The sequence below is a fragment of the Dipodomys spectabilis genome, unplaced genomic scaffold (assembly GCF_019054845.1).
Source record: "Dipodomys spectabilis isolate Male_0828 unplaced genomic scaffold, ASM1905484v1 ptg000002l, whole genome shotgun sequence".
NCBI lineage: Eukaryota > Metazoa > Chordata > Mammalia > Rodentia > Heteromyidae > Dipodomys > Dipodomys spectabilis.
In genome coordinates, this window is record NW_024870679.1 from 36,381,185 (window position 1) to 36,395,095 (window position 13,911).

Consider the following 13,911-nt stretch of genomic DNA (forward strand, 5'->3'; position numbering starts at 1 on the left):
ATGATTTATCAAGTTATAGTGGCTATAATATGAAGAATAAAGTGAAATACCTGTAGAGTCAGAAAATACAATTAAATATTGGTGAAGCTGAGTATTATGTGTAATAGTGGAATGACTTTCATCAAACATACTTTAAAGAGATTAAGGAAAACAAAATTTCCTAGCATTTACACATGTGCTGTATTTGCCAACATGCCTGAGAATTTATATAATGCTCCTGTAGCAAGTCTGCAAGAACTTTACAAACCTGCAAACAGATGCATCTTTTTAAAAAGGTGAAAATGGCACCTTCACTATTGCAGTAATTTAAAAAGTACAGCATTGCTATTCTTTAAAAACATTTTTATGTCATCTTTGACAAAGAGCTAGGATGCTTTGGATTCATAATAAAATCTGACATAGAAATGAATTGTAGCTGGGCATGGTTATGTACACCAATAATCCCAATATTCAGGAGACTGAAGTACGAGGATTGTGAGTTGGAGGCCAGCCTGGGCTATACTGTGAGACCTTGTCTCAAAAAGGCCAAACAACCCACCTTCTCACAAAACAAACAACAACAACAAAAAACCCCAAGCACACACCATACCAAAAAACAAAACCAAAAAAACTAAAAACAAAACCAGCAAAAGCTACTGCCATTCTGCATAAATTAATGTTTTAAGTAAAACACATTAAAAAACAAAACAAAAATTCATGCTTCTCAACCCTTCTATTCAAAATATTGATTTACTTGGAAAATTGTATATATATCCACAGTAAATGTACATTATATGAAGTCAAGTGCTACAGAGTGGCTTTTTAACACTGTTTGGGAAAAGCTGTTCACATTAAAGAAGGAAGCTGTCAGAATAAATGTTCTTGATAATACTTCATGGGGGGTAAGGCCTAAACAATAATTACTCAGTGCAAACTCTATTCAGTTGCATTCAACAACTGAGCTATTAAAAACAAGATTACAGAGGATTTATTGGTTCTTAAACTGATGTGGAAAATGAACTAAAAGAAACATATGTCTGTGTGAGAAGTTTTAATAATCTTTTACAAAAGTTTGGATATAGGTCTATCAGCTGTACAAAACTACATTTTTAACAAGAATTTTGCACTAAAGATAAAATGATACCCTGACAAGGCTATGCTTGTGGATAATCCTATCTGTGTTTATTAATGGTTATCTGTATCTTTTCATTTTGGGAAAATGTCACCAAATCTAAAAAAACTGGACTGTAACAGGAAGAATTTGAAAACTATAAATTCCCTCACTTTCTCCTCATGAAACCAATTATTGTTGTCTGCCAGCAGTTACTACCTGGGTATGCCAATATCTAAATATCACTTGACCTTTCCTTCTGTCAATGTAATGCAAAGATGAGTAATCTTATAATGCATATACAAATAACTAAACAGGATTCTAGAAAGCATGATACATTTAAGCACTTAACCTGACAACAAACCTTTGTTTTGTTTCAAAAGTAATTATGAAAATTATAGCAAATGCAAAAAAAATCCCTGCACAACTTAAATATCATGCTTAATTTCAGATTTTAAACTACTGTGTCCTTAAGTAGAAATTCATCAAAACAAATTTTCATAATCCCCTATGAATGCTTTTACCACAGGGATAAGAAACATGACTTTGTTAACTACTCAAACACTTAAAAACATTAGAAAAACCTTAGCAAAATAAAAGGAAAGCTGACAGACTCAGAATATCAATTCTTTTCGTAAAAGTTTACCAACTGTACAAGTTAAGAAAATTATACAAGCTTTTTTGTATTAAGAAAGGACAGCTCAGTCAAGACATATGTACTGTAAAAATCTTTCAAAGGCTACAAAGAATCTGGAAAAATACAGAATGTATTTCTTAAGCCCAGATAAGAATATGGAAAGACATCATTGATGTCAACAATTTTACATACACAAACCTGACTTGGTTTATTTTTAAACTTCTATATATAAAAAAAATCATGCTTGCATAACTTTCAGGATTCATAAGGGTTTCCTTAATAATGATACTCAATTTGTATGAATAGGAAAATGTCTATTGTAAAGATAATTAAAGAAAACCAGAAACAAGAGATTTGAGCAGAAATTTGAACTTGATTTTTAAAATTCCTCCCTACCAAAATAAAGAAAAATTACTGTGTAGTGAAATTTTATGATCAATATTTCAAATAAGAAAGTATAGATAGATATCTTTAGGTCATCAAACGGACTAAAATTTTTTTTTTTGGTATACTTAAGAGGGCCTTTGACAGTTTGAATGTAAAAGAACCTGAGAAAGGCAGAATTCTTAAATCTTATTCCTAAAGTGAGGAACTCACTTCAAATTTTCAAATTTAATGAACTGTTTCAAGGAAATCATCTTTTTAAGGTAACCCATCAACCCTGAAAATTTTAGTCACACCAGAATTTACTCCAAAGAAAGTAAAGTATTTCTGAAGTTTAGTCATCCGTGTTTTCAAGTTCTTCCAATTTTCCATGTGAGGCTGCTTCCTGCAAAAATTCAGAAGAACCTGGACTTTCTTTTCCACTGCTGTTCACCCTTCGCCTTTTGGCAGGTCTCTCACTTTTATCATCAAGATCATTTTCATTTCTTGCAGTCATATGGACAAGTTTTGGGTCAGTGGTAAGGTTATCTGTTTCATAACCATTAGTATCCATATCTGTGTGAAGTGGTTTCTTATTTCCAGCTGTTGGTCCATTAATGTGTAACCCTTCGACTTTTATTTCGTCTTTGTTTAGAATTTCACCTGGCCCATTAGCTGACACCCCTAAGTTGAAAGAAATATAAATGAAGTTGCTAACTTAAAAAAGTTAAATTTATAAATGATTATAAAACATCAAAACACCAGATGTCTCTAAATTTGGGCTACATAACTTTACCAGCTATGAGGTGTTAGGCAAAGACTTTACTCTCAATATTTGTTTCACTACATATACAATAAGAAGTAAAACAGGTTTATATAAGGCTGTTGTAAAGATTATTGTCATTTAATAAAAGCAAAGAATGAAGACCAGAATTGGCATATGTTAAAAGCATTCTAGTTGTCATACAACAACAAACAAGTATTGGATCTACAAGTCTAAATAAGCTAAATCAAAAAAATTTAGGAATAAACTATTTAGATTTAGCAAAAGGATAATGACTTTCTAAAACCATGTCAAAACAAACCAGTATTTTTTATTAAAAAAGCACAAGTTTTCTGCTATTTAAAATCAAGATATCACGACATTTTAATGTTTCACATGCTATGTTTATCTACATACAGTTAAGTAATCTGTCACTCAACAAAAAATTAATGCTGCAGTAATCAAATATACAACTGAAAATGCTCATCTTAAATAAAAATAATGGTCACGAATGGTGGTATATATCTATAATCCTAGGACTCAGGAAGATTATGGGTTTGAAATTTTGTGTCAAAAAACAAAACAAAAAGGAAAACAAAATACCCAAGAAGACAAAAAAAAAAAAGAAGCTCACCAAAAAACCAAAACCAAAAACAACCATCCAGAATGAAAAATGTGAAGCATAATTATTCTATTAAAGGTAAGTAATAAGAAGAAAGATGCTAGAATTAACTACAAAACAGAACACACATTTTGTGACAGCAAGTACACTACAGGATGTACCACTGGGGACAATTAAATTTTAATGACTTAAAGTATTCAGCATAGAGGATAAACCTCAAATAATTCAACATCTGAGTGCATACAGGAATTCACTAACATATACATATGCTCCTGAAGGAATAATTCTATATAGTACCAAGTCCAAAGTGCTAGGTCAGACTGATTAGGCCCAACGTAGCTTTAATATTTCAACATAGTAAAGTCCTGATAAAGCAAATTAAATTAGGCTAAAAAGTTCCTTTGAGAAATCTGAAAATCTTGGTTGAAACTAAAAATGATATGAGTATCATCCAAGCTACTGAATACTTCGTAGTTTACTTCAGAATACTTTCCAACTATAACAGTGTTTTTTTCATCAAATAAGAAGGTGAAGGAAATGACTTCATTGGGTGGTACGATATTTTGAGCAGGAAAAGAATTCCTGGTCACAAAGTCATTCATGTGCTACTCTGGAGTTGTAGCTGGCATTATATATTCATACTCATGAGCAGTCTTACATAGTCTAAGACTGGCTGTTGGGTCCTAACTTTTATCTGTTTGGCTCATTCTTAGAAGGGAAGTAATGAGGGAATAAATCAGAATCATAAAATGAACTAATTATATTACAGCCAGTGTGAGATCAAACTCAGAATAGAGCACAAAGTTTTCACAGTGCTTCTCTTCTACTTCTTCTCAGGCAGAGGTTATTTTTCCCCTGGCTCTCACAAATTCACCACTTTCCCCCTTAAAGAGGACAGGGATGTACATACATTACTCTCTCTGTTTAGTAATATTCTCTACTTAGGATAAACATTTTAATCAAAATAAAGTCAAAGCAATTCTATGACTAGTTGTTGCCAGTCAGCACAGTGACATCTGGTCCTCTGTATATTCTGAATAATAACATTTGTTTGACTCAAAAAAATCAGTATGGCTGAGGGCTGGTACCTCATACTTACAATCATACCTATTAAAAAGGACAAGATCTGAGAATTAGCCAGCCTGGGCAGGACAGTCTATGAGACTCTTTAATTAACCGGCAAAAAACTGGAAGCAGAACTGTGGCTCAAGTGAAAGAGTGCCAATCTTGAGCAAAAAAGGTAAGGGACAGTACACCCAGGCCACGTTAAACTCTCAGTACCTGCTTTGTGTGCTTGCATACATGAGTATGTGCACAGTATGGCTTCTGCTTTTTCTTCTTCATGGAGCTAAGTATATTTCTGGGAATATCAAATCACAAGTAGATTGCCTACTTTATGTTTTCTCATTTTTCAAGATTATGCTTTTTAAAAGGCAACTTAGATATTAAAAATAATGTCCTTATACATCTACTTTTTAACTTTATGTACTTTACTCAAGTGAGAGGAGCTTGAAAGGTATTAAATAAATTTTTGTGTTTCTGCTATGAAAAAGTTTTGTTCTGCAAGTTAACAGTAATATTTATTATCTAGCATCATTTCAACTAGATAGAAAAAAAGATGCCACTGAAAACAAATTTCTTAAAACAAATGGTCATTATTAAATTTACTTTTTGTGATGTCACTGAAAGTTCTAATTAATTTTACTGTGTGAAAATATGTATCTGCCAATGTTTTGTATTTTAATGTTCACTTTCTAAATCTAAAATAAAAGCCTAAACTGTGCCAGGTGCCAGTATTCACATCTGTAATCTTAGCCACTTAGGAGGCTGAGATCTGAAGATCATAGTTGGAAGCCAGCGTGGGCAGGAAAGTCCATGAGACTGTTACCTTCAATTAACTACCCAAATACAGGAAATAGAGCTATGGCTCAAGTGGTAGAGTGCAAAAAAGCTCAAAGATAGCACCTAGGTCCAAGACCCACACAGACACAAAACAGACTAAACTGATTTCTTGAGATGCTGAAGGACTAGGTCCCTTGTAATGAAGAAGTAAAAAGATTTCTTCAGTTACTTACCATTTTGGTTATTGCTTATAGTGCCATCTTCTTTCTCAGACTGGCTGTTACTACTGTTTGAGGCAGTTGGGGGAGGGGATGGTGCACGACTAGATGCAGCACTTTCACTTTCATCTAAAAGACGATCCATGTAATCCCTTAAAACAAAGCGATAATACAATTAAATTTCTTAATTAAAATTAGCTGAGATTAAATTTACAACCTTCTTTAAAAAATATATGCTAATTTTCACTTACTTTCATTCCAGTATAGTGTCATGATCTAAATATTTAAGTGGGAAGCTCTTTTTGGCTACATGCATATAGGGGAAATATATAAAAGAATTAAACTAGCAAACTTTAAGTTTAAAGACTTAAATTTTCAGGGAAGTACCCAGAGTGGCCCAACTAAAACTGGAGGATCTGTAAATGAAGAGATAATAGTGAAAGTACAAAATAATTTCTGAATGGGTGCAGTCCAGGATTTTAAAGCTCTTAAAAGCAATACTTGAAAAAGAAACTGGGGCCTAATGGAAAGAATTGGTCACTTCCCAAACCCATCTTTTTGCCAGATCTGAGCTATAATAAGCGACAGTCCTGCATTTATCTGCTTGCTTTATTATGTCAATATCTCATTGTATGTGAGCTCCTTCCTTCCTTAGTCATTTCTGAACTATGCAGTTGTGGTGACACTGGGTTGGGTAGAAGATCTGGGCTAAATACTCGTTTCTTTGAAGATGAGTGTCTTTACCTAGACAATTCAGATAAATCACACCTGCCCTACCTACCAAATAAGGTTGCTTAATATGTGTACGAAAAGGTTCTTGAACTAGTAGTGTTCATCAATCACTAGAATGAAAGTCAGAAAACTATAGCTGTGGCCTCCACCTTTGTTGTAATGCTAATCAGAACACAGCCACATATATTAGTGTTTATGGTTGTCTTTAAGCATTGGTAACAGGAGGATAGTTGTTACAAGGATCTAACAGATTGTGGGAATGAATATTTAATTTTCCCCATTTCACAGAAAGTTTGCTGTATAGGATATAATCCTCCATGGGAAGAAATTTTAGTCAATTTTATCACTGCTACATAACACACACATGGTATCAAACAGAAGCTCAATAAATACTGAAAAAAATTATTTTAAAATTCCTTCAGAATAATAGAAATATTAAAATGAATTTCAGAATTTTGTGAGCAGGGTAAAAGGAATTTAAGTAGGAATGAGTGAAAGCTCTTAGGACTTTTCCAAAAGTCTGTGGTAATATACTGCATATTATTAATTATTCTTATAATCTAAAAACATGATCACCATTGTAATCTGGGTTATGGGTATATTTTATATATATGAACATGGTACCAGACCTCAAATAGTCTAAGTGTAAAAGTAATACATATCACAGAAACATATAAAATCATGACCTAATCAATTTACTATTCTAGGCATTACTTTCCTTATCAAAGTATAGGAAATTAGTAAGTACAATGGTTTTTAAGACCTCTTAGCTCTATGCTATTCATTGTAATTATATAACAAGTTTGAAACAGAAACACAAATGACAAGAAGAACACCAAAGGGATTTGTTAAAATCCAAGCAAGCAAAAGGAAGCTAGAAGTGATCAGATATCAAAATTATTTAAATTTCTGAATGCAGCACTAATCCTGTGAGAGAGTAATAATCATCTTTACTTTCTGGGTTAATACGTCAGGAAAGAAGTCCCACAGACCATCTGAAAGGTTGGAGTACAAATAACTGGAGTGATGCTGAATCCATTTTTACTTAAAATTATTTGGAAGGATGAGTATTTTAGTTACATCTCCAATATGTATATGGCTTTCAATTCTTCTAGGTAGTAAATAGGAATAAGCTGCAGTAGTTCTTTCAAAGGCTGTTGGCAGAAAAGTGGCAAATGGGCTTCATTGTGAGAATAATGGAAGGCAACACTTTAAGCGAAAAATTTAAATACTTTAAGGATAAGGCACTCTAAAATATGGATTTTGATCTAAAAAGGATGAGAACCAATTTGTTTCTCTAAAGATACGAATGTTTTATGTAGTCTTTTAAAATGTAATTATTAGCAGAAACAAAAATTTCTCAATGCTTACAACAATTAAAAAAAACCCACAACTTCCCTCTCTATGGAAAATAATGTAGTTTAGTCACTTCTTATAAAGATATAATACAGCTAAAAAGAATGGATATCAGTTAAAAAGCTATGGTTCTTTCAGTTAAAATTAAAAGAAGAAATTGTTCACTTCATACACCATTATAGCACACGACTACTGTTAACTCATATAACCTAAGAAAATGAGTTTCTTTTAATTATGGTTTCTCTACCTTTAGAGCACTTAACTTTTTTTTTTTTTAAATCAAGCTTACATATATAGGTATCTTCAAAAAGTTCTCAGAAATTATGGAGATCATTAGAGAAACTAGAATGTTTGGTGTTACATCCCTAACCTGTTGAGCTTGACTTCAGAGAGCCGACTAAGCCAGCCCACAACACTTTCCTTGGTGATGCTTTCTGAAAAAGAAAACTGGATGAACCATGGGGTCTGACTCAGCCTGGCAATTCTTATGTTCTTACTGCTGATGACGACAGATTGACTGTAGTTCATGTGTGAATATTATTTCTGAAATGGGTGAAAAAAATGAAAGATGTTACTATTGCTTTTCCCTACAGAAGTTTTAAAATTATGAATATTCAAGTATGAATAGTGATATCTAATTCTATATCATTATGCTTGAATATTACCAATGAATAATGCTTATGATTTCCAAGGGTCAATCACACTTGTTTTATTCCTATTCCTTTTTTTTTTTTTTTTGATGAAAGAGGATAAACCTAGTACTGTGCACATGGTAGAAACATGCTTTCCCACTAAACTCAGCCCTCATTTATTCCTTTTTGGATGTTTTTCTTTGAGCTTGGATTCTCCAAGGAAGTTGCCAGCAGAGGCCCTTATTTACAAATGAACATGACCAAGAAACAGTCAAGTCTAGGAGTTTGAAAGCTCAATCAAACATATATAACAAGCGTATCTGTCAAAAGCAATTATTCTTAAAGATACCTTTACTGGGGTACACTGACCAAATCAAGTAATAGCAATGCATTATTTTATGCTATAAACAGTAAGAAATATCGAAGGAAACAATAAAGGATTATAAAGTTAATTCCAGCATAAGAATTAAATAGCACTTTAAAGCAATTCCTGTCAGACCAAGTGTTCAATACTCTGCACTTACAACAGATCACTAGTTGTACTAGTAGATTGCTTTGTGTCAAAGGAGAATGAATAAGGCTACGATAATTCAATGTATGAGGACTGCATTAGGAATTAAAGACATATACATTGGGATATTTATGTCAGTGGAAGAAAGCTAATTGTATTACTTCTGATGAAAGATTCAGAACAGGTACAAGGGAAACCACTATGTTCTTTTCTCTATAAAAATCTGTAATAGAAATGACAGTGAAGTTTGATCTGATTATATCCTTACACTTTTTTGCTTTTTGGAACATCTACATTCCAATGTTGTTTGGTTCTTGTGATCAAAATAGATTAGGTAAGGAAAAAATTATGTCCCTTTCCTCTTTAAAGGTTTTTTTTTATTTCAAGAGAACTTGAAATTTTTTTTTTTTTTGGGTCCGGTCGTGGGGCTTGAACTCCGGGCCTGGGCGCTGGCTCTCAGCTCTTCAGCTCAAGGCTAGTGCGCTACCACTTGAGCCACAGCGCCACTTCCGGCTGTTTTCTTTTTGCTTATGCGGTGCTGAGGAATTGAACCCAGGGCCTCAAGCATGCAAGAAAGCGCTCTACCACTGAGCCACCTTCCCAGCCCCTAAAGGTTTGTAACTAGTTATTCTGCAGTTGTGAAAGAGCTAAGTCTCTCCCCTTTTAACTATTTTCACTGCTTTTAAAGTATCATTAAGACTAAAATTGCTTATTCTTTACTGAATGGAAAAGAATTTGAACAAAAATGCCTTCACAGTTGTTCTGATTCATTTCTTTCTAGCAGTACATGAATAAGTAGATATACTCAAAACCTTAATTTTATGGTATTAGTTGTCTCAGTACAAACTGTTGTTTACAATTTTCTATAATACTGAACAATCTAAATGCCCTATGAAGGTATGTGAATAGGAAACACATTTAAAGCAGGAGAAATTCTATTATAAAAGAATCTAAAAACTGTATTTTTAAACAATCTAGGAAATCTCAGCAAAAATATACATATGTAAATATATATATATATATATATATATATATACACACATATACATAAAGGAAGCAACTCACGTTACACCAGGATGAAGATTATATTTCTTCTTTCCAAATCGAGTTTGCTGAGCAAAGAAGTCGTAGCGTTCTGACTTTTTCCACATGTAATAGAATGCTACACATTCACCAACTGATCTTGTTCGAACCTACAACAAACAATTGTTTTTAAGAATTATTTTCCCTAACAGACTTACAAAATTAAAAAAAAAATCTGGAATCTGTCAATCCTTAATTGACACATTATGTATGAAACACAGGACTGAAGTAACTAATGAAAGCTATTCTTTCTAAATTTCCATTAAGAGAAATAATGCATTGGTAACTGGTCTTTTGACATTTAGCATTCATTCTGCTTTTTAAAAGACTTCCACCATCCTAATAATTTGGAATAAAATAAATATTCTTCTGTTGGAAATACATAGGACAGTCAGCAGTGACTCACACTTATAATCCTAACTACTTGGGAGTCTGAGTGAATATTTCAGTTCAAAGCCAAACTGGGACAAATACTCTGTGAGACTCATATTCCAAATTAGCCAGCAAAATGCTGAATTGGTGGTGTGGCTCAAGCAGTAGAATACCAGCTGCAAGCAAAAATGTTAAGTGAAAACACTTAGGCCCTAAATTCAAGTCCCAGTACAAATAAAAAGAAAAAGAAAAAAGAAAAGAAACAACAACAACAGAAACAAAAAAGAAAAAATATTTGGAAGTGGGATTTAGGTTAAAATTTTACTCACAGACCACCTAAGAATCTACCTTTAAATCCCCTAAAAGATTATATCACAAGTTCCAATAGCAGTCTCAACCAATTTATCTTTCTACAAAGTCTGCAAATATGAAATAGTGATAGAAAAGCTATTGGATTGTAATGTTTATACTGTTAGTCCTTGGCTGACTGTGCTGCACCTACATGTACACAAATAAGGAGACCAACAGCTCCTTTCACAGAATGTTTTAACAACTATGGGATTATGATGCTGATAGTACCCCCTCCACTTTTGTTCCCTGGTTTATTAAGGAGAAGGTAGAGTTGATATGTATGAGTAAAACACTGGGAATTTAAATAGGATAGCAGAGGGTGCAAAGGGTGTCTTCGTTAGTGTTTGGACACAATACTGATTTAACCCATAAAGCTTTGATCTTGAAGCAGGTTTCTTGTGGCTCTGATCTCACCTAAGGACAATGATTGATGAATAATACCCTTTCCCAATTTACTCTTTTCTTTCTTTCTCTCTACTTGTACTTTATAATGTTCACCCATTTTGCTGAGATTGAAAGAAATCTGACTTTTTAAAAATAAGGTTCTCTTTAGCTTCTTTCTGGGCCTCTACAGAATCTTATTTCTAGATTTAAAACAAGTAAATTGTACTTTACTGAAAGTGAAATCTGAAGACATTTGGGGCATGTAACATTAATATAAAAATATCTTTAAGACTTCATAACAGGAGTCATGATTATGAGCTGAATTTTAATCTCAAATATATGTTTCAATGGACTTTTTTTCCATCAAAGAATTATGTCTTTGTTCACTAGAACAACTAGTATATTACCTAACACACATTCTGTAATACTGAAAGATCAGTATCTCAAATATCTACAAATAAATAAGGTCTTATATTTAGTAATATTTGGGTTCCCATGTAGCTGGGCTGTATGGTACCACTATGTATGTACTAGTGTGTACCACTATGGCAAATGTATTCTCATGTAATTGAAATTACAGGGGTCAACTGCCATACCACCATATACAGACTGATGGGATTTTTAAAAGGAATTCAAGCCATACATAACCAATCACTAGCACAATGCAGTCCTGAGTGCTATACTTGAGTTTATCCAATGATTTGTTCAAAATAGGGGCATACATTTTTTATACTAACTGCATCACTTATGAAGTAATCCTAAATACTAAAATTTCCCTTCTTTCATTAATACCCTATGTAAATTACCAAAATGCAACAAGAAAATTAAGAATTAAGTAGTTATTGCACAGAAAAATTAAAAAAAAATGAACTCTCAGGATCTATAATGCTTATTTAAGGCTCATAAACTGAAGTTAAATTAACAGAATACCAGAGTCATGGTCAAAATTATCTAAAATGAGAATAAAAAACTACTTAGAGACTTAGACATAGTTTAGTTATTTACAACAGAGTCCTGTTCAACCTACCACATGAAACTTAAGAAAATAGCCTTAAGAAAATATGAAAAGCCAAGCTCCTTGCACTAAGTAAAAATGTGATGTTCATAAATCTAGGAGTTAATTTCCTATATGTATCTCTGAGACATTAATATTGTTTGGTCTATTCTCAAGATAAATAACTCCTTTTCTTATTCTATTAAATTGTGTATTTACCATAATGAATCCTAAGTTTAGTTGTAAGAACTGAACTCCTGGGCTTGGAGTCTGGCTCAAGTGGTATAGGGCTTGCCTACCTGCCTGTCTGCCTGCCTGTCTAGCAAATGAGAAGCCTTCAGGTCAAACTACAATACTATTAAAAACAACAATAACAAATACAAATAATTATAAAGTTCTTTTGGGATATATATTATCATGGTAAATACATAATTCATAATAACTAATAATTAGTAATAAAGCCAATCTACTGAGATGGATGATTTTGGAAATTTCATCTTAGGAATGCAATATTAGACTAAGAATGTTGCAAATATAGTACTATTTTAAGTTTCAGGTTAAAAGTGCTTTTAAGTTTTAAATTTATTTTAAAGACCCACCTTGAGATAGATATCCTGTTACAGACTCTGGGAAGTAGGTATCAATAATTGTATTGTACAACACATCCCCAACAGAAAGTTAATTAATATACTGTAAATGTAATTCAATTCTTAAATATTTCCAATATCATACACTAGGAAAACAGTCACCTGGCAAATTTATGTCAGGAAGTCTAGGTTTGCTCATTTAATAATCAGTTATATGGCAAAGAAACCAACATTAGAGAACACAGCAAATTAAGATGACAACTGGGTTGCTAAACTAACTTTTTTTGTAAAAAAAAGACAACACACATCATTACTTACTTTATTAGCCTGAATCAAATGAAAATCTTTTCCATAGGCCTTCAGCCCTTGTTCAAAATTTCTACACTCTTCCTCTGTCCATACAGATAATTCCTCTGATAAAATGGGGGATGAAAAACTGTTAAGCAAAATTCTCTAAAATGTTACCCATAACAAAACTGCAGACAAAAACTTAACATTCTGGTTAAAAATGAACTAAGACAAAAATTTTGAATGATTTGGTCTACACATCTCTAGCCTCAGCCTCTGGAGTGTTGACAGCACATAGGCACACAGCTCTCCTAATTTTTCAAAACCCAACTCTATTAAATCCCTTTCAATTCTTTAAGTTTCCTTAAATATGTTCACAGAAATACTTCCTGTTTACTACTAATCCCTTTTTACTAAAATAAATTTTTCATCACAACTGAAATATCTCTTTTTAAAAATTATCTTTAAGAGCAGCTAGATGCCAGTGGCTCACCCCTCTAATTCTAGTTATTCAGAAGGCTAAGATCTGAGGATTATGGTTCAGAGCTAGCCAGGGCAGAAGCCAGCTGTGGCTCAGTGGTAGTGCACTAGCCTTGAGCAAAAAGAAGCTTAAGGATAGTGCCTAGGCCCTGAGTTCAAGTCTTAGGACCAGCACACACACAAAACAATCTTTAAGTAGTTATTCAAAGGAAGTCTCATTTAACAATGCAGTTTATGAATACAATGCATCTTGATCAGTCATCCCCTTCAACATTCTCAACCCCTCTTCCCTTACTTTTCTCAATTTTGTGGTATATACAATTAATTCTTGACTGTATTCTCTCCTCCACCTCTACCCATTTATTTACCTTTCTCCCCTTAGCCCTCCCCCTTGTCTTGCATGTACCCATTCCTGGTTTATTTTGCTGGGTTTCAACCTAGTCTTTCTAAAAAATTATACTATTTGAGCTTTCCATAGAGTCTGCTGTAGTTGAGTTAATTCATTTGTAACCACTTGCATAAAAAAGATTAGATCTTAATAAAAGATTTAAATCAGGTTTGAGATAAAAACTAATAGAAACTTATGATCTATAATATTATAAATGA

General features: G+C 32.9%; 1 protein-coding gene across 8 annotated transcripts in view; it reads right to left on the reverse strand.

The window, feature by feature from the left end:
- Positions 1 to 710: 710 nt before the first annotated feature.
- The window catches only part of Mier1 (MIER1 transcriptional regulator), a 56,938-nt gene continuing 43,737 nt past the window's right edge, over positions 711 to 13,911 (reverse strand). For all 8 annotated transcript variants that reach the window (XM_042679580.1, XM_042679527.1, XM_042679549.1 and 5 more), the window contains 4 exons: positions 12,856 to 12,950; positions 9,832 to 9,959; positions 5,551 to 5,687; positions 711 to 2,774 (listed from right to left, as the gene is read on the reverse strand). In XM_042679580.1, the coding sequence (XP_042535514.1) occupies positions 2,446 to 2,774; positions 5,551 to 5,687; positions 9,832 to 9,959; positions 12,856 to 12,950 (689 nt within the window). In that variant the 3' untranslated portion in view covers positions 711 to 2,445. The remainder of the gene's footprint in view (positions 2,775 to 5,550; positions 5,688 to 9,831; positions 9,960 to 12,855; positions 12,951 to 13,911) is intronic.